Source organism: Lampetra fluviatilis, chromosome 35 (assembly GCF_964198595.1).
Source record: "Lampetra fluviatilis chromosome 35, kcLamFluv1.1, whole genome shotgun sequence".
In the NCBI taxonomy this organism is placed as follows: Eukaryota; Metazoa; Chordata; class Hyperoartia; order Petromyzontiformes; family Petromyzontidae; genus Lampetra; species Lampetra fluviatilis.
Window position 1 is genome coordinate 925845 of NC_136309.1, and position 19167 is coordinate 945011.

At 50.7% G+C, this 19167-nt stretch overlaps 1 protein-coding gene across 1 annotated transcript; it reads right to left on the reverse strand.

Annotated features, from left to right (window-relative positions):
* Positions 1-2970: 2970 nt before the first annotated feature.
* On the reverse strand, positions 2971-18532 carry LOC144944460 (phospholipase B-like 1). Its single transcript, XM_078872616.1, has 12 exons — positions 18468-18532; positions 17765-17853; positions 15032-15263; positions 14065-14148; positions 12453-12591; positions 11260-11421; positions 9280-9424; positions 8537-8737; positions 8122-8262; positions 6804-6989; positions 5412-5518; positions 2971-4667 (listed from the first exon to the last, which is right to left on the reverse strand). The coding sequence occupies exons 1-12, from the start codon at positions 18530-18532 to the stop codon at positions 4476-4478; spliced, it is 1743 nt and encodes a 580-aa protein (XP_078728742.1). The 3' UTR covers positions 2971-4475.
* Positions 18533-19167: the final 635 nt, after the last annotated feature.

Consider the following 19167-nt stretch of genomic DNA (forward strand, 5'->3'; position numbering starts at 1 on the left):
GCCAGTTTTTTCCCGGTTTATGTAACTGCAGTGTCCATAATTTTATTTCCAATAACACGTCTGGAAAGGCAGCGTTCTGTTGAGTCGGTTGTCTTTGCATTTCCTGGGAATTTGCATAATTACGAGACAAACATTATAGCTGCCTGCGCGTAGCTGCGAATGTTACGCTGCTCCACGCTTCAACACAGCCCACAAAAACACGTAGCTGCCAGCGATTGCCAGAGGAGCTCGCCAATATGAGTGGTGTGCATATCCTGTAAAAATAGCATTGGCGGCGAGGCAATTCCCATCAGTGTGCATATATCATAATACAAAAACCTAATTGATGATGTGGCAACGTTCAGCGCTAAAATCCATAAGAAACGTGTCTCTTCGTCAACACACGCATCATCAGCCTCTCAATATTAAATCGTGCTCTCCCTCTTGTGTTCAGTGGGGCAATCTGCAGCGCGGGGCAAACTGCGTCCGCACTGCCGTGGTGGTGGTCCTTTCACGCGGAGGGACCCGGTGAAAACACAAAGATGACACGAGATGAACTTTCAATTCACGGAGGCACATTACTCCTGGTTCTGGAGGGCACATTGTTGGTCGTAATCAACAACTGTTGCTTTCGAACGCAACACAAGCGCCCGTCTTCAGGTGAAAACCACGACAGCTGATACGCCTGCTGCTCGCAGCACGATGTCCACAAGGCAGCAGACATCGTGCTGCTCACAACAGACATCGTGCTGCGGGCAGCAGACATCGCAGTTGTCGTGGTTTTAACCTGAAAACGAGCGATTGTGTTGCGTTCGAAACGTCGTGATTTATTTGATTGTATTTCTACCTACGTGACTTTACCGAAAGAACCAAGAGTATGGATTCCTGCAGTCAAGAAAGCTTCAAAGCAACATCAAAAGTGATTCATTCTGCGGTCACAATTAATTTTGTAAATAAACGTGTATTGCGCATTGAAAACCTCGTTTCTTACCTTTGGGATGTTTGACCAGTTCCTTTAAGTCTTGTGATAGTATCGGTTCAACATCCACTCCCAGTTGTTATCGTACGTACACGTTGCTTATTAAAACTGGGCTGAAAGCGGAAGTGAAAGACGTTGCGGTGGCGATACGTTACCTCCCTCACCCGGTATGCCGGAGGTCGTGGGTTCGATCCAGACCCTGACACCTGCTGTATATTTGGAGTTTGCTTTTTCTCCCCGTGGCCACGTGGATTTTTATCCGGGTCCTCCGCTTTTCCCTCTACATTTAGAAACACGCGTTTAGAGTATTTGGCTGCTATAAATGTCCACGTGATAAGCCACTTCGTTGAGCTATCATTCGTGGCCATGTCACTTCGCTGTATAGCTCAGTGGGCCTTACCTGGTAAAATACTAATACACGTAAACACACGTCGCGTTTTTCTCCTGCCCGGCAGACGTGTGTTCCAATCGCTCAAACCGGTAAATAAAGCCCCGTAGCTGTCCCCGTTCTCGAAATAACAGAATAACGTGGCCGCGTCGTTTCCCAGAGCGACCTGGTGTCCCCACACACACCCCTTCACCGTCGCTCTTCTCAGAGACAGGTCTCACTCCTTGGGGCGCTGTGCCGCCCGCAATGAAACTCACCGAGCCGGAGGTCCTACGGAAAGGTCAGGGTTTGGCGTCACACACACACACACGCGCACTCATGTGTGTGAACGTGGGGAGCGGTGGTGTAGCGGTTAGCGCTACACTGCGCTATGAACCCGGCGACCCGAGTTCGATTCCCGCTAACGGCCAACATCGGTGACGATTATCTGAACCGGTCCTGGGCCTCCCCTAGGTCGACTCAGCATCAAATAAGTACCTGGTGCGGTGTGTAAACATCGCCATTAGGGAGACAAAGGCGGGCGGGCGTGGTACTGGCCACCCACCCCTCGTGTGCTGTTCCAGCCTTCATAGGTGCTACGAGCTAACAGCACTTGCCCCAACAGTCTAAGGCTACACGGGGGATCTTTGTCTTTGTTGCGTGACAGAGCTACGGGGGCCGAGGGGCCGCTGCAGCTCGACGAGGCGCGAGCCGCCACCGCGGCCCCCCCCCCTTCACCCTTCACTGCCGCTCCACGTCGCGCACACCCGTCAAGGAAGCATTGGCCCCACGGACATGATTGGTAATAAACATAAATAATGCCCCTTGTTATTATAACGTAAATGTACAGCCCCGAAGTCAACCCGCCGCTGCACAAGGGGCCCTCTTCTCCACGCCGCGAGGGTTGTCGGGGGCTCTTTGGCCACGGTCGTCACACTCTCGTCGGTGCGCGAGCACGAGTGGAAAGATGGCAGCGGCCTTCGAGCGGCGCGCTCCGTCAGGCGAGAAGTCACGAGGAATGCCGTCAACGCGGCGCCCGAAAATCGAGCATCGATCTCCTGGTCTAAACAACAAACAACAAAGTTAAAGGTGCGGGAGCAAAGACGTGGACGCACAAAAGTGTCGTGTACAACGGTGCGCTGCATTGCCCTCCGATGAGCTCCACACGGCACAGCCCAGCAAGCTACCTGGCACCTACCTGGCATGCCCAGTGATCACCCAATCAACCACTGTGCGGGAGCGAACCCTGCCTGGCTTCCGAGATTTAACACTAGTGGGCATATTCTAAGTGATTTATAGCCATGTGCTTATAATAATTATTAAGCTCAAGAAAGCCTCAGTGAGACTTGCAATATTATTAAGGAGCATCCTGCATTGGGATGATTGGCCCATTCCGTTAATCAGCGGTTGACTTTGTGCTCACAGGGAATCTTGAGTACCCGGAGAAAATCCACGATTGAATCCTCAGGGTATGGCACCTTGATGCCCACGGAAAGGGAGGTTCACAACATTCGCACGATCCACCAGCCCTCGGCCACGCAGCGCTGCATCACAGGCGTGCACCACCAGCACACCTGGCTCAGATGGCAGGAGGGGACTACGTCGTCCTCTCGATCACCATAAACACAACATCGGGAAGCAAACGAATGTTACGTTCGGTGTTTTATTACAATAATTAGTATTTTGTGCTGCATTATCGTGAAAGCAGAATTTTAAAAAAAAATCATTGTAGTGCAATAGGTTTTCCCACCATGCATCAGACCGACCATCCTCCGATTGGAATTAAGTCCTCCAGTGAGCAAAAAAAAACTATACAATGCTGAGATGGGCTTTTGATATTTATTCGGAGTTGAACTGCTGCAGTCAGCCTCCTTCCTGTTACTATATCTATTGATTACATTATCAGTTTCTGTAATGTCTGCCATGATATGTGAAGGCGACTTTGTTCCACACAAAGGGTGAACCGGTTTGTGCAAATTCTGGCAGGGTGCCTGCATTTTGGGCAACAACAGCCAGCCATGGGGCATCTCAGTCACAAGCCTGGCGACCTTGAGACGGAGTTAAACTGCCAAATGTTTTGCGTTGAAAAAAAATCTGTTATTTTTTTGGTAAAAATACATTGGCATACAGCGCAGGTCTGAGCACATTGCATCGTATTATGAGCGACAGCGAATATGCAGGAACACAGTTCCCTGAAGAAAATGTAAAATAAAAAGTAAACAAATAAGAAAAACGCATCGAAGAGACAAAAATCTACGTAATATTAAATCATGGACTTGCCAGCCCTTTTTGGCTGATATCTTTACGAGTGACATTTGGCACTCTTTGTATTTAAAATTCTGTCTTCAAACGCGACAGACCCCCTCCCCTTGCCTTCACAGGATTCTCCTACTAGGGCAGGCTGCCAGCTATGAAAGTGGTTATAAAGATGCGGTCACTGAGAAGTGAAAAGTCTGCAAAGACTACGAACCATGCACAGGAGAAAATAAAAATTCACACTTTGGAGCTGGAGATTTTTGCAGGGGACACTATTTGCAGGGGAGGCAACTGATGGACCGTACGAGTAATGGCAGCAGCAGCACACAGGGAAGAGCACACGCACAAAGGGGCAGCTGTAGTGGAGATGAGTCAAAAGGTCAAAGTCTCTCCTTGCATAAATGAGCATTGGCAGCCCTGAGCTAGCGGTGACAATTCAACATTCCCATGGCGAAGAGCCAGTCTCTACAAAAACACATCTTGTTGACTTCCCACAAAATGGTGTTGATTTCATTGGCCCTGGTGGGATGATGAGCTGTAAATGACCCCAAAAAGGATTTGAAAACACATTATTGTGGCTGTGAGTGTCGGCCTCTGCGAACAGCGCCGCGTGGCCAGGTTAAGCAGCGAAGATATCGGGGAAAATCGAAGAAGCATCACGTTAGGCCAGGGGTCGGCAACCAAAATAATTTGGTAAAAACAACCTCTATATTTCTAGAGCCGCAACGCAATGCGATTAACGTCACAACGCAGCCCTTAAAGAGCCGCAGGTAGCCGACCCCTGCGTTAGGCGGACGCGCAGGGCGAGAGAGGTAGCGGCCTCGCTGCTGGGGAGAGGCCTCCCCCAGGGAAGCGACAGTCAAGGGGGTCGCAGCGTTGGGCGAGGTCCCCAGCTCATGGCAGCCCCGCTGTGGCAGCGAAGGTGGCGGGCCACACGGTGACGAAGGGGAAGTCGTACATCGGCGGCAGCCCCACGTGGGACGTGCCGTTAAACTTGCTCCAGCTGAAGGGTGGCGTGTCGGGCTGCACCGTGGGGCCGTTCACCACGAACGACGTGAAGTTCCGCGCGTTGAAGTAATCCGTGACCTGGGGCACCCCGCGCGCACACACACACACACGGACGCGGTGTCACCAGGGTAAATCTGCGTGCTGCCCTCGGTTACCGATATGGTTCACCGTCCCGGGATCAAGCGCAAGCTCTCAAAGTGCCCTCATTAAATCCTGAGGCTCGGTGGAGAGCAACATACAACTTTGCCACTCACAACTGTTCCATAATTAACCGAGATACACCGACGCATTTAGGTATGGAACCAAAAACGTAAAACAGTTTCCAGATGCCTGCGACCGAAACGGATTTTCCAAGTCTCTTGTTGTGTGACGTTTTCCCCGTGTGGCGCCTTTCACCAGCACGGTCTGTCACAACGACTCCGCTAAACAACTCCTCCTCTACACGAACCCCCAGCGTACACGGACTCTGCTGTGTCGCAACCACCATCCTGCGCACCGCAGCCCTTGGCCAGGCATGGTCCGTCAAGCTCCGTCTCTTTCTCTCCGATGCGTTAGCCCTCTGGCATGCAGAATGTCGTGGGTCCGATCCGGACCCCGACGCCTGCTGTATATTTGGAGTGTGAAAAGCCACTTCGTTGAGCAATCATTTGTGGCCAGGTCGCTTCTGAAAAAGCGCTATGGAGTGGGCCTTACCTGGTAAAATAAAAATTGCTCATAGTTAATAGAGTGCAGCTCCCAACAAGCCACACGTGACAGTGACACGAGAGGGCTTTTAATGCACGGCCGCATGTGGTGAGGGACGTGGGCCATTCTGCTCCGTACCTTGGTATCGTAGCAGCCATCGGGAGCCGGCTTTGTTGGGTTGAGGTCACCACGACAGCAGATGCAATCGCAAGGGTCGCCTTCAGAATAAGGGTCGTACTTGTAATCTGCACGCGGAGACAAGGGAGTGAGTGACCATGGGAGGTAGCAGCACTGTTGTTGGTACATCGCTGTGTTTTTATATCACATTGACAGCTGCCCCGAGACAATTGCATTCGAGCACCAGAAATTCTCGAATATTCAAAGTATTTCAAGCCACGCAGCAGTGGTCATAGAGTGTGGCGCGCAATTATAAGGTTCCAAATGCCAGGATTTTTTTTATTCGTTTTTGTTCATGAGTAACTAGTGCTTATCTACGAATAAATATGTCCCTGCCAGAGGAGTGTGGCGTTTCTGCCAATGGCTCAGAGCTGCAAGCGAGAAATGAGTGCCACACCATGCTCGAGTGGGCACTTAACCACCTACTTATTTCCATTCGGCCAATAGTGTTTATTCAGTAAGACGCGGCTAATTATTTATAGTTCAAAGGCATTCAAGTAAACAACTTGGCATGTTCTGTTCAAACCTCTTCATTAACAATTAATACCAATGAGTGCCTCATTAACCCCGCAGAAGTGTCACATTTTGATGCGTCAAAAGGCGTTCATGTAAATGTTATTGTTTGAGGTTTACGCTTCTATGTTTTATTCATACGTACTTCCATAAAGTGTCTCCGATGACGGGAAACGTATTCTCCTTAGGACGGCATGTACCCAGACTGATAATCCTAGGTCCATTCCAAGCAAACTGCTCTAAGCACGGCTCAATATCTCAAGGATATATTCTCAAATTCTGAATTCCAAATTTTATAAATGTTGGGCACACCACCAGAGCAAAAGAACACAGGCTTATAAATATCATCACAGGATCTATAACATCGACTTGAAGAAAAAAAACGATCTTTCATTTGAATGATCTTTTATATGTTCCAGTTGGAATGCATTCAAACTACATCTACACGATCGCACCACAACTTTTATGAACAATGCCTTTGACAGGAAATGATAGAGGAGGCTTGTGTTTTCGACAATGATGCATCTTAAGGAGAGAAACTGCAAACAGAACACTGTGACTTATACAACAGTTGTAGAACACATTGTACAATGTGGCACTTTGCAAATGCTGCCAGCGTATCGTGCAACCCGCTGTTACAATACGGCGGTGTGAGTGAAGGGGGCAATCTGAAATCAATCTTTTCTTTCAATCACAGCGCCACCGGTCCCCAAAGTCTTCTCAGTTGCGAGCGCCGCGTCGGGTTCCACAGGCGGCACCAACGACCGCCAGGTATCGTCGAGGGCTCCGTCGCCGGGGGGGGGGGGGGGGGGGGGGGGGGAGGTCGCTGGGGGCACTCACTGTTGGACCTCATGATGCCCTTCATGGAGGCCAAGTCCACCACCGAGCCGTGGTCGCGGCGGAAGATCTTGGCCCGAGGGGCGAGCTCGTAGGAGAAGTCGCTTCCGTGCGTGGCCACGAACTCGGGGTAGCCGCTCAGGTTGTACACGGACTCATAGAACGGCACGTTGTAGGACGGCCAGTATCCTGGCGGGCAGAGGCGCGGGTTAGGTGCAGCGCACTTTGCAGTGATCCTGCGAGCGAGTCACTGCGGACATGGCTACGACTCCACTGTCCCATGGACAAAGGGGCAGCCGTGCATGACGCTCGCCACCCAAATCCTCGCTGTGCGTCAAGCGGAAGAGGTGACAGCGATGGCTCTGCTGACTGCACGCATACACGTGTGTGTGTGTATTTGTGTATGTACGTGTGTGTATGTGCGCGTGTGGGGAGCGGTAGTGTAGTGGTTGGCGCACTGCGCTATGAGTACAGCAACCCAAATTCGATTTCTGCTCACAGCTAACACCACTGACAAATATGTAAACTTGTCGTGGGCCTCCCCTAGGTCGACTCAGCCTCAAATCAGTACCTGGTGTGGTGTGTGAACATTGCCACGAGGGAGACAAAGGCGATCAGGCGTGGTGCTAGCCACCCACCACCTATGAAGACCGTGCCGGCCTTCATCGGCGCTCGCCAACAGCATCTGCCCCACCGTATGTTAAAGCTATACGGGGGATCTTTGTATTTTGTGTTTCCAGGTACGAGCGTGCATGTGTGCGTATACGTGCTTGTGTGTGCGCGTTACAGTGAGCGTCTCTTTATGGTTGGGAAAGCTGCAGGAAGGAGGGTGGTGGTGCTGGCACCACATCCGGTGCCACAGCAGGTCATCATTCTAGGCTAAGTCAACCTAAGGGGGGGTTGGTGGAGCGCACATCTCAGGTTCCAGCAAATCGCCATGCACATCGACAGCCACGAGGTGAGCCTCTATGGCCTGCAATGTTCACATCTGATCCGCCGTACTCCCAGCCACGAGTTATAGTCACCAGTGGAACAAGCGTGACACTTCGCTGACACAACGAGGCCTTGTTCGCCTCCAGAGTGCCTCTAGAATCCTTCACCCTCATTGCACTTCAGCGAGAATTACATAAACTTTCTCCGGTTTCAAACTTTCTCGGTGTCATCAGCAGGGTGTCGCGCAAACAGATGCTGCCCGCGGGCGACTGATGTCATAGGCAAGAGCACTCGTGCCCCTCCGCCCCCCGCCCCCCGAACCCTCGTCACACGTGGGGGCCCGTCCACTGCGGAGCAGCCAAAACGTCGCACGGATTCGGCGGCTCACCTTTGCGCAGGATGTCCGTCTGGTCCTCCGACACCACGAGTGTGGGAATCTGCTCCACCACGAAGAGGGCTTCGTCCGCAATGTTCTTCTTCAGCTCAATCTTCTTCAAGTCCAGCACCATGTACTGGTTGTTGTAGGTTCCTGTGAGACATCAAGAAGGCTCTCAATTTCATTATTTTTCCCAACTATTATTTTTATATTCTCAGTTAACTAAACAACCTAAACAATTCATCATCATCATCACATGACCAAAAATCCCCAAAAATCAATTTGCAAATCGTAATATCTGCCTCGAAAAACCCTAACACCGTGTTAAGTTCACCCAATCCACCGAGCATCTTTCCCACAAGCCGATTTCACCACTCCGCCTCCTTCGCCCCGTGGTGCGACGTCCCCTCCGACGCGCCCCATTCACCCGAGTTGTGTCTTGAGAAGACCTGGCCCCACTGCCGGCCACCACGAGCCATCATGTTGGCGACGCGCACACGCTGCCACGCCAGCAGCGACAGAGGAGTGATGGCCGCATACAGGGACGCGTTGAACACGTTGTTTGTGGTCTGCAGCAGCACGAGCCCGCTGCTCAGCAGGTAGTAGTCGTCCAGAGACTCCAGGAAGCCTGCGGTCAAACAAGACAAGTGGGGGGGGGGGGGGGGGGTTTACGAAAACAAGAGATTATGCTCAACGTGATGTGGCAGCCGGATGTTCCCAGCAAGCCCAACATTTATTTCTTGCTCTCGGACACGTTTTCGGTCCGTACCGCGCACGATGATGTGCGACGTTTTGGCACAATGTCAGACGTTTCGCTCCACATACTGTGAGCCTAAAGAAGCTCCCCTAACACGTGGAGCGAAACGGCGGACATCGCCGTCCCGAAGAACGCGACCCGACAACACGTCGGCGAGAGCCACGCGGCAACACCACGAGAAGCCAAGCGCCTTCCTACTCATGCAACCGAAACGCGGGCTCAGACTGCCTGCCAGGGAGAGACGGGATCGTCGTCGGCGTCGTTTACGCTCCCCGCTGACGCACGGAGCGACGACCAAACCGGGCTGGCGAGCCGAACCGACGCAGCCAAACGCTCCTCCATTCCGCACCGTCGATCGTCCGAGTGGGGCCGTGCATAAGGGATGGCGAATGGCTGCGGCGTGCGACACCAACCTGGGTAGCTGCTGAAGGACATCTGCCGGCTCGCCGTGGAGGCGTCCAGAATGTTGAAGTCCCAGTGCTTGAAGATCCTCATGGTGGCTGCGTAGGTGAACCAGCTCGAGTGGGACATGAATATGTTCTCATATCCAGGCAGAATCTAAAGATAAAAGATATATTTGAAAATACAAATTTGACGATCAATTTTCTTTACGACAGATCAATCATTGGATCTTCATTCATAAAAAGTGCACTTCACATCAGATAAAGGCAAATCAGCAAACTTTACATGGAATAAAATGTATATGAATGCACAATACTTATAAAATATCGAGTACAATAGGGCATAGATACAATACATATTGCCAGCAATGACGTATTCCAAAGGCCTGCTACAACGACATTACGGGACCAGGGACCAGAAACATGAACGCTGACAAAATGGGATTTTTTTTTTAAAAGTGCAAAGAAGCGTGACGATATGGACACTCAGAATGATGCTGGAATGTAAAGAGGAGCGCCTGGGCCACGATGAAACGAAGCCAATCAGAGACTTCATGTTCACTCAGGACAGTAAGCAGGCTTCGGTAGGGCACAGCGAGAAGAGATGGTGGCTGATGGATCAGTTGATAACGCATTGGGCAGCTTCTGTTTCACCTCGCTCATCCCATGACCCCTCAATCTCTCCCTTCTAGCCACTACCATCCCCGCTTCCTCTTCATAATCTCAATTCCATGGATACCCCTCATTCCCTATCCATCTAAGACATTAATCATCACTTGCTCTCGTCAATTTTACAGCAGTGGATGGAGCACGTTTCATGACCAAGATCATGATGACGATTAAACATAATTAAAATATAAAACAGAAAATGTAGTTTGTAAATCAAGGGCTGAACGATCAGTTTCCGAGCAGTATTCTGCTGTGTTCTACTCTTTCTTTTAGCATGGCGATGAGCTAATTGGCGCATCATCTTGTTGCCAAAACCTGTCATGAATTTGTGTGGAGCACTCCTGTTTATTGATGGCACGTTGGGCAAGTCAAAATCAACATCGGCAGACGATTACGCAGGTTTTTGTGATCGTATGAGCAAGCGTAATGAAGATTACATTCAATATTTATCTGCCAATATTTGGCACGCACACATCTCAGGAGGTAACATCTATGGAGGAAGCAAGATTAGCTCAACTTTCAAAATGTTTACTAAATTGTGCGTGTTTGGTAATGAGCGCATTTTAACAGTGTCTATTATTATCCGATGTAGAAGAATCGATGTTACAGTACAACTTTACAACAGCCAGTAAATATTCATTTAAATTAGGAATCTATAATAGCAACTCAATTATTGATTATTGGGACTGCAATTAACGGTGAGAGTTAATATTTCAATATCAGGAATTGAATTGTAGATGTAAAAATAAAACGTAAATCGAAATATATTGCCAGTAAGCATCATGAGAGGATATTTATAAGCACACAAGTCTCCTAAACTCCCAATGATTTAGTATTGGCATCAACAATTGCCACTGGACTCAGGTGAGGCGGTGGCCCAGTGGTTATTGCATCGCACTGTGATCACTGTGACTCGAGGCGTCACGGTGACTAGGAGATGTTAACTACCTCGCCCAATATGCAGGAGGTCGTGGGTTCGATCCCGACCCTGACGCCTGTTGTATATTTGGAGTTTGCACATTCTCCCTGGGGTCGTGTAGATTATTCTCCAGGTCCTCCAGTTTTTCCCTCCACATTTAGAATCAACATCACGCATTTAGAGCATTTGGCTGCTAGAAATGTCCACGTGATGATAAGCCACTTCGATTAGCCATCATTTGTGGCCAGGTCGCTTCTGAAAAATACCTATATAGCTCAGTGGGTCTTACCCAGTAAATTAAGTAAACAATAGTTTAAATAGTTTACGCGTAGCTGGATCTTGCGTCGCTCACGACCGTGACCTATTCGCCGGCGCGGAAGCAATTTGTTTTGTTCGTGTAACACCTTGATGAGAGCGGAGCAGTGGCCGCTCTTCTGCACCAGCCTCTTGGCCTCGGCTTTGCTCAGGGACAGCCACGGGGGCCGCCGCGACGGCACCAGCGCGTTGACGAGGTCGATGACGTCGCCGACGGCGTTGAGATACAGCGCGGGGAAGGAGAGGTCCGTCTGCGTGGGGAGGGCGACGACAAACATAATCACTCAATACGACTAGAATGAGCCAAGAACGTCTGTGTGTGTGTAACGCACGTGACGTCACTCCACATGCCGCACCCCCTCCCCTCCCCCCCGTTATTAATGTTCATGAGCGGCTGGATTTTTTTACACTCGGACAGGTCGAGCGGAAAGACATTTTTTCTTCGCAAATTCGCTTTAAGTTTGACGCGTCTTTATTGAAAGCGAATCTAATAAATAATTCTACGCAGCAACAAAGTGGATTTGGCGTCTTCATTTATTTCTTCAGCACTTGACACAAAAGGTAAGTCTAATTTATGCTTTTCCAGATATTGTATCGAATTCCTATTTATTTCAACCCCAGCGACCGAAAGCAGAAGAGAATAAAGTATCAGAGCAGTGAATTTGAACAAATGGAAGGTCAGTTATACACAGTGCTACAGTGAAATGAAGCTTCCGTCCTAGGAAGGGCAAACAAGCTAGTCATTCAATACTCGTATAACGTCCGGGACTATGACAGGTTGATAAGTTCACCAACACGCTTCGTCCAAGTTATTCTTTCCTAAGTGCTCCTCCCTTTAATTTTACCATTCTCCCCCCTCACCCCCCCGCCATAAAAGTACAGAAGCGACCTGGTCACAATTGAGAGCTCGACAAAGTGGCTTATCGTGTGGACATTTATCGCGGCCAAATACTCTAAATGAATGTTTCTAAATGTGGAGAGAAAAACCGGAGGACCCGGAGAAAAATCTACGCGACCACGGGGAAAGAGAACATGCAAACTCCATATATACAGCAAGTGTCAGGGTCGGGATCAAAGCCACGACCTCCTGAATACCAGGCGAGGTAGTTAACATCTCCTAGCCACCGTGAGCCAAGCGGCGCAGCTTGTGGCTCGCATCTTTCTCTGGCCCCACGGCCACAGCACCGGATGGGCCCTGCTCTTGAACGAGAACGGCAGCTTCTCGGGTCGAGGTTTCGTCGCTGCCGCCACCGGCCTTCGACTTCGCTCTGCGGGGCCACACCTTAATGCCGTGCTCGGCGTTCCTGCGCGTGGCTCCCGCGATCATCCCGTCGAGCTGCGACAGCACGTAGTCCACATTCCTCCAGAAAGGGTCATCGTGGTTCTCCCGCGACTGAACACGCGCCCACGAGTCCTGCTTCCTGGCAGAGCGGAGCGCAAACCGAAACCCGCAGGTACATTTACTTTAGTAAATTTTCTTTTCATTTTTAAGCGTCATCTGAAAAGGAGGGAAAAATTGATATTAACGATAATCATAGATAAAATATTAACGAAACAAATAAACATTGAAATAAATTGTAATGCCAGCATTAAAATAAATGGCGTAACCTGATGCGTCCTGACTTTTGGGCCTCCCTGTACGTGCGCAAATCAGAAATATTTATTTGTGTGGTGAATGATCGTGAGCCTTTCCTTCCATCTAACCCACTAGAGACAAACAGGGGATCACCCGTGTAACAAACAAGATAAACTTAAACACATCCTTGAAAAATACTCAACTACGGAGCGAGCAACGTTCCTCCCGTTCGCACATTCACGCGTGTAACTGCAATTCCCCCTAACGTCGAAGTCGATGATCATTATGGAGACAAATGGGTCAAGGCCGCCCAATCACAGTGGACATTCTTCAGAGTTATAGAGTTGTAGTCAACAGCTGGCAGTGGGTAACCAAGGCCACCAGCTGAAATGTTCGCTCGTTTACAAATGGCAGCACACAAACGTTGCTCCGGACCAAGAAACCTGCGTTCATTTTTTGCTCGCGTGCCCCAGGCGTTTGAGCCCAGGAACAAAGTGGCGCCAAATCAGCTCTGCGACATAAACATTGGATTCGAGCCACACAGCCTCTGGACCTGTACTTAATTTAATCCATCATGTGTGTGCCTCATTTAGCTATTGATTAAATACCTCGTGTGTTGGGAGGCTCAATTAAGCTGTGCACTGCTCGCTTAAGAGCGAGATGCTCTTCCAACCCACGACGCGTCAATACGAGGCTCTGGAACAGTGTTTAAAGAGAACGTTTCGTGATAGCTTTGTGCAATAAGAATGGCGCAAATACCAACAAATGTATTAAATTAGCATTTTTATTATCGTTATCATGACATGTTTCCATTTAACGAGGAAGCAGAAGAGATGGAGGCCTGGGTAAGAAATTGTAACGCGATGGTGTTATCCTTATATCACGATGATGTGTTATGATTGTTAGGTCATGAGGTTCAGAAACATTCTGATGGAAATTCATAGCCTGGAAGAGCATCAGATTATACCAGGGAATGAATGGCTGAAATGAGCCCAATTTGAAGTCACTTTAAAACAAGATATACATCAATAGGCCTCTTTTATCCAACACTCACATCGGATGCCTCAAACACCTGCATATCAATCATTCAATGTTCACCACACTTTCCTGTGGCAAGGGTTGGTATATCTGTAAGACCATAACCATCGCTGTTTACTTCCCACGACGCAGTTATCAACTTTAGTAACCCTGGATAGTTGATGGACCGAGTGAAACCCTGACTGGGATTTTAACTCGTGGGACGTGAACTCGTGGCATGTAAACACGTTTTTACGTCTTGATGTTCATTCTTTCATGTGGCATAATCGGCGACACGTACCGGAGGAAATCTTCCAGGATGGCATGGGTCTGATTGTCCTTAATGAATGTGGGGTACAGGTTTTTGAAGTGATTGTTGATGTATCTGTTTGGAGAAAAACAATAACAAAAAGCACGCAGCACATTTATAATTTACTGCAGAAGACTCCTCGTTCATGGCAAGCAGTGGGGTTATTTAATTCAAGCAAACGTGACCATGTTCAGTCTTGGTGCGCGTGATGACGCATCGTGCTCAATACCCCATCCCATGGGCACCAACCACCAATTGCGATTGATTGTAGATGTGCCAACTTCATTCGCATCTTCCAATAACAATATCGGGATCTTTACCACCACTGCGAATGTTTTTGCAGTTGTGCTGCATGGCTCTCCGACGTGTTTTTGGGTTGTTACGCACGATGTCCTACTTTTCACTTCACATGCTGGGAGTTTATTCAGGAACCTAGTTCTGAAAATTCCAGAATTTTGAAGTTGTAAAGCAGCTCCCGGTGCACGCAAACGAAATGTTGGATATCGTGCCGAACAAAGCATGCGGTACAACTGGAAAATAAATCACAGAACCAAGTTTCACCTTCACTTGGAGCGTTGTATTTTCGGATTGCATTTCACTCTTTCCTTCACTTCACAGGCGTGCAGGTTGTGGCTTGGCTCTCTAACACACCGGTGTGCTGTACTGGTGACGAATTGGCACGTTCTGTTTACATGACAACCCTTTCTAGTCGGCTGTGTCGGGTGGTGGCGGGTTTAACGACACATTATTATATTTACGCAATCTAACCCAAAAAACCTATATTATGTGGGTGTGTAAACATCGTCACTGGGGAGACAAAGGCGGCCGGGCGTGGTGCTGGCCACCCACCCCCTTCGTGTGCTGTGCCGGCCTTCACAGGCGCTACTCGCTAACAGCACTTGCCCCAACAGTCTGCCAAGGCTACACGGGGGCTCTTTGTCTATGTGCGTGCGCGCACCGTGCCGTCAGGTATCCTTCCACGTATCCGGCCAGGAAGGCGACGTCGGAGTCCCCGATGGCGCCGCGGCCGCCACCGTAGCCCGAGCGCACCTCGAGCGCGGCCCAGCCCGTGGAGAGGAGCGAGTCGTTGAGCGTCCCGTACGCCGCTCCTCCCACCGGGTCCAGTTTGCCCAGCGCCACGTCCGGATGGCGTGGGTTGCCGCTCACGTAGAGCGTGACCGTCGTGTAATCTGAAGTCACGAAGGCAAAGGTCCCCCGTGTATAGCCTTCTACAGACTGTTGGGAGCAAGTGCCGTTGGCGAGTAGCGCCGACGAAGGTCGGCACGGCGCGCGTGGCGGTGGGGTGGCCAACTCCACGACCCGACCGCCTCTGCCCACCGAGTGGCGATGTTTACACATTGCACCGCGAGTACTCACTTGATACCGAGTCAACCCAGGGGAGGCTACGGAACGGTTAAAATATTCATCACTTATAATGGTCACGAGCGGGATTCCAACGTGGGTCGCGGGGTTTGTAGTAGGGTGGTGCGCTGACCGCTACACTACACTTCCACTCCCCATAATCTTAAGTCACATGGACGCACAGAGCGAGTACGCATATGTCCAATTCAACTGAACTGCTAGGGAAGGTGCTACTGACTGTTGTCACGGGTTTGGCACGCGATTGTATGTAAATAGGATGTTGTTCAGTGCATGGCCGCCTTTGCCTCCTTAACACATGGGATGGGAATCCTGTGTTGCCAGAGGACCATTTAAGCCTGGCAAAGTACTCTGTCTGTGCCTGTCACCATCGTTAAATTGGCAGAGTAAACACCCCGATGAGTATAGATGCGATGAGCAGGGCTCGAGGACACAGCCTCCTGGATTACTCAGAAATGTGTGCCAGCTCCATTTTCTGTGAAGTACAGTGGTGCATAAACACATGCACGTGTGTATGTTGAACTTCTATTGCATCGTACGTAGCCAATCGGAGGTGTGGGAAAACAAGCCGTGGGCCGTCTTGTGACCACGAGAATGAGGTCATGAACAGTGCACATTTCGCGAATGAAAAGTGAAAATATCACGCGAGATCACTTCTGCATTTTTGGTACGAAATACAGTTGACGGTAACTTCACAACGCAGGTCTAACTGGGCCAACACCACTGGTAACTTTACAATGCAGGTCTAACTGGGCCAAACACCACCGCTTTATCATGGGACCTTTTTGCCAGTATCAAAGTATTAAAAATAAGAATAGGTTTTACCCTTTCTGCCAATAAAACAGGCGTCTAGATGTTCAAACACCAAATAGATCCCTTTCGCAAGGAATAAAGTCGACATTAACCACACGCACTGTTGGTTGTATTGCCAGAAGGAGTAAACCCTATTCTTATTTTTCACCACAACTTTACCAGGTCAAAATGAGACAATCTGGACCATACTGTATTCCTGGGGGGAGGGCAGCAGTGGCAGAGTGGTCTGCGTGGCACTACGCTATGAATATGGCCACGGCCAACATCGGTGGCGAGTGATGTCTGAAGTGATTCCAGTCTCTCATCCCCCGTCCGCCGTTTTTCAAGAGCCAAGGAGCGGTCAAACAACCCCCCGTGACGGTCAAGGTGTGAGTAGCCTTCCATCCACGTGTGCATTTACAGATGGCCGTCTAATGTACAATACGAAATGTCATCCTAGATTAAGCTAGATTATGATAACAAGTTGCAAAAATACAGTTCCATGCGTTCGGAGTCGATCGCCTGTATTTTAGCTCGTGTTAAAGAGGCATGAATGGAAAAGTCTAAAAGTTGAAAAACTTTGAAAGTGCCGAATATCTGAAATCCCAACTTGTCTGCGGAGCACGTGACCCGGAGTGGCGTAGGGGCAGCAGCAGCAGCACACGAGTGCATTAGTGGACCACTGCTTTAGCAACACTCATCTCAACCGACTTGGCTGCTTTAGCTTATAACCCCCCTTACTGCCAGTCACGTTGTGCCGCACAGGGGTAGCTGCCAGCAGGGGTAGCTGCCAGCAGGGGTGCACTTTCAAATGTATTGATGAGATGTGACGTGCCTTGATACACGCGCGGTGTATAGGAGGGCCATTATATCAAAAACACATCCTTGTAATCATTGCACGTGGCTGGCAGTTGGAGGGCAGTGCAAAACACCCCATTCGCGTGTAACCGTAACTCTATGATGCTACGTCTGTGTACCCAGACCTCACCAACCCGCACTGACCAGAGAGATGAAGTATGGTCGAATTACTCCACCACGGATTCTCTCTTAAGTTAGAAATTCCGACCAGTGAGTGGCAACAGAGGCCAACCACAGCTGTCCGTGTTACCGTATTCTCCCCACTCCAGCCCCTGTATTTCAAAGCAAAGTTGTTTGGGGGGTAGGGTGCGTCTTATAATCCGGTAGCTGCGCGCACATGTGCGACTAGGATCAGGTATTTGACCCCAAGGGCTCAAGTTTGGGATCAGTCTTATTTTCCGGAGCGTCTTATAACCCGGAAGAGAAGACGGTGGCACGGAGAGTTGCTGATGTTGCAACACGGCCTTGTTACACAGCCACTTGCTTCACAATCCACGCGGCGTGAGAATTGGCACCAAGACGCGCGCCCTTTATTCAGACCACCACACGGTGCCTCTCACACCACATCACACGCGAGTCATCACATCAACCTCGTCTCGAGCCTCACACCAGAGTGTACCGAGTCGCAAACGTCGTCTGTCTCGCTCGCTCTCGCTCTCACCTGCATCTGTTCCCTGAGCACAGCACATCAGCATCACGAGTGCCACGCAGGAGATGGTTCCCGCCGTCTTCTTCACGTCCTTCATGGCCCTGAGTTGTCAACACACACACAGACACACACGCACAGAGCCCTCTGCTCCTCGCTGGTTCGCTTCCTGTCTCCCCGGCACGCACCGAGCAGCTGTTTGTCCCCCCCCCAGCACGTGACAATCAGCTGATCTGTCCCGACCCCCACACCAAGCACTGGCCAATCAGCTGCTGTGCCACTCCAACTTCAAACGCCGATCAGCTGATGAGTCCCCCCCCCCCCTACAGCGCGAGCTGATCAGCTGATGAGCCCCGAACTGGATGAGCTGATGAGCCCCCCCCATCCCCCACGACGCGAGCTCAACAGCTGATGAGCCCCCCCCCATCCCCCCACGATGCGAGCTCAACAGCTGATGAGCCCCCCCCATCCCCCCACGATGCGAGCTCATCAGCTGATGAGCCCCCCCCATCCCCCCACGACGCGAGCTCATCAGCTGATGAACCCCCCCCCATCCCCCCACGACGCGAGCTCAACAGCTGATGAGCCCCCCCATCCCCCCACGATGCGAGCTCATCAGCTGATACGCCTTCCACTGCACGAGCTTTACACGGGGCGATCAGCTGATGATGCCCCCCTCCCCACCTGCTGTAATTACCCCCCCCCCCCCACGACTAACAGGGACTGGTGACGATGCCTCCTCTCCCCTCGCTCTGCCGACCGCGGCATCAGGAAATTCCGCATGGAACCACGTGGGGCGGCGTCGCGAGCGCGTCACGCGGGATGGCTCACGCCAATCATCGCCAGCATCAGCACCACGAGCAGCAGCAGCAGCGGTGATAAACAACAGAGCCCACTGCTCTGCGTCTGTCTGCACAGCGGCAAGTCGTGTTCATAAAATCGCCTGCGGTGCGGTACGGCAACTTGAACTCGCAGCTTTGATGCGAATTATACAGCACTGCCAACGTTGACACAACGTCCCGTGTGGACTTGCCATCCATTTGCTGTGTTTGTAGATATCCCGATGTGTGAGACAGGACAAACGATACACACGCCGGTACACAGACACGGCGACGTGGGCCTGCATGCGCCCCCATCACCCAGCAGGCGGCACGTGGCACACAATGGGGGTCTGCGTTCGTGGCTGTGAAGCACGTGGAGGGCAATCGTCACTTTGCACCTCAGATGCTGCTGCTGCTGTGCTTGATGTATGGGTGGTGAGAGTCACAGCCTGGCGTGAGGGTCAGACTCGTGGCAGGGGAGAGGGTCACGTGGCAGGGGAAAGTCACAGCCTGGCGTGAGGGTCAGACTCGTGGCAGGGGAGAGGGTCAGACTCGTGGCAGGAGTGAGACTCAGCCTGGCGTGAGGGTCAGACTCGT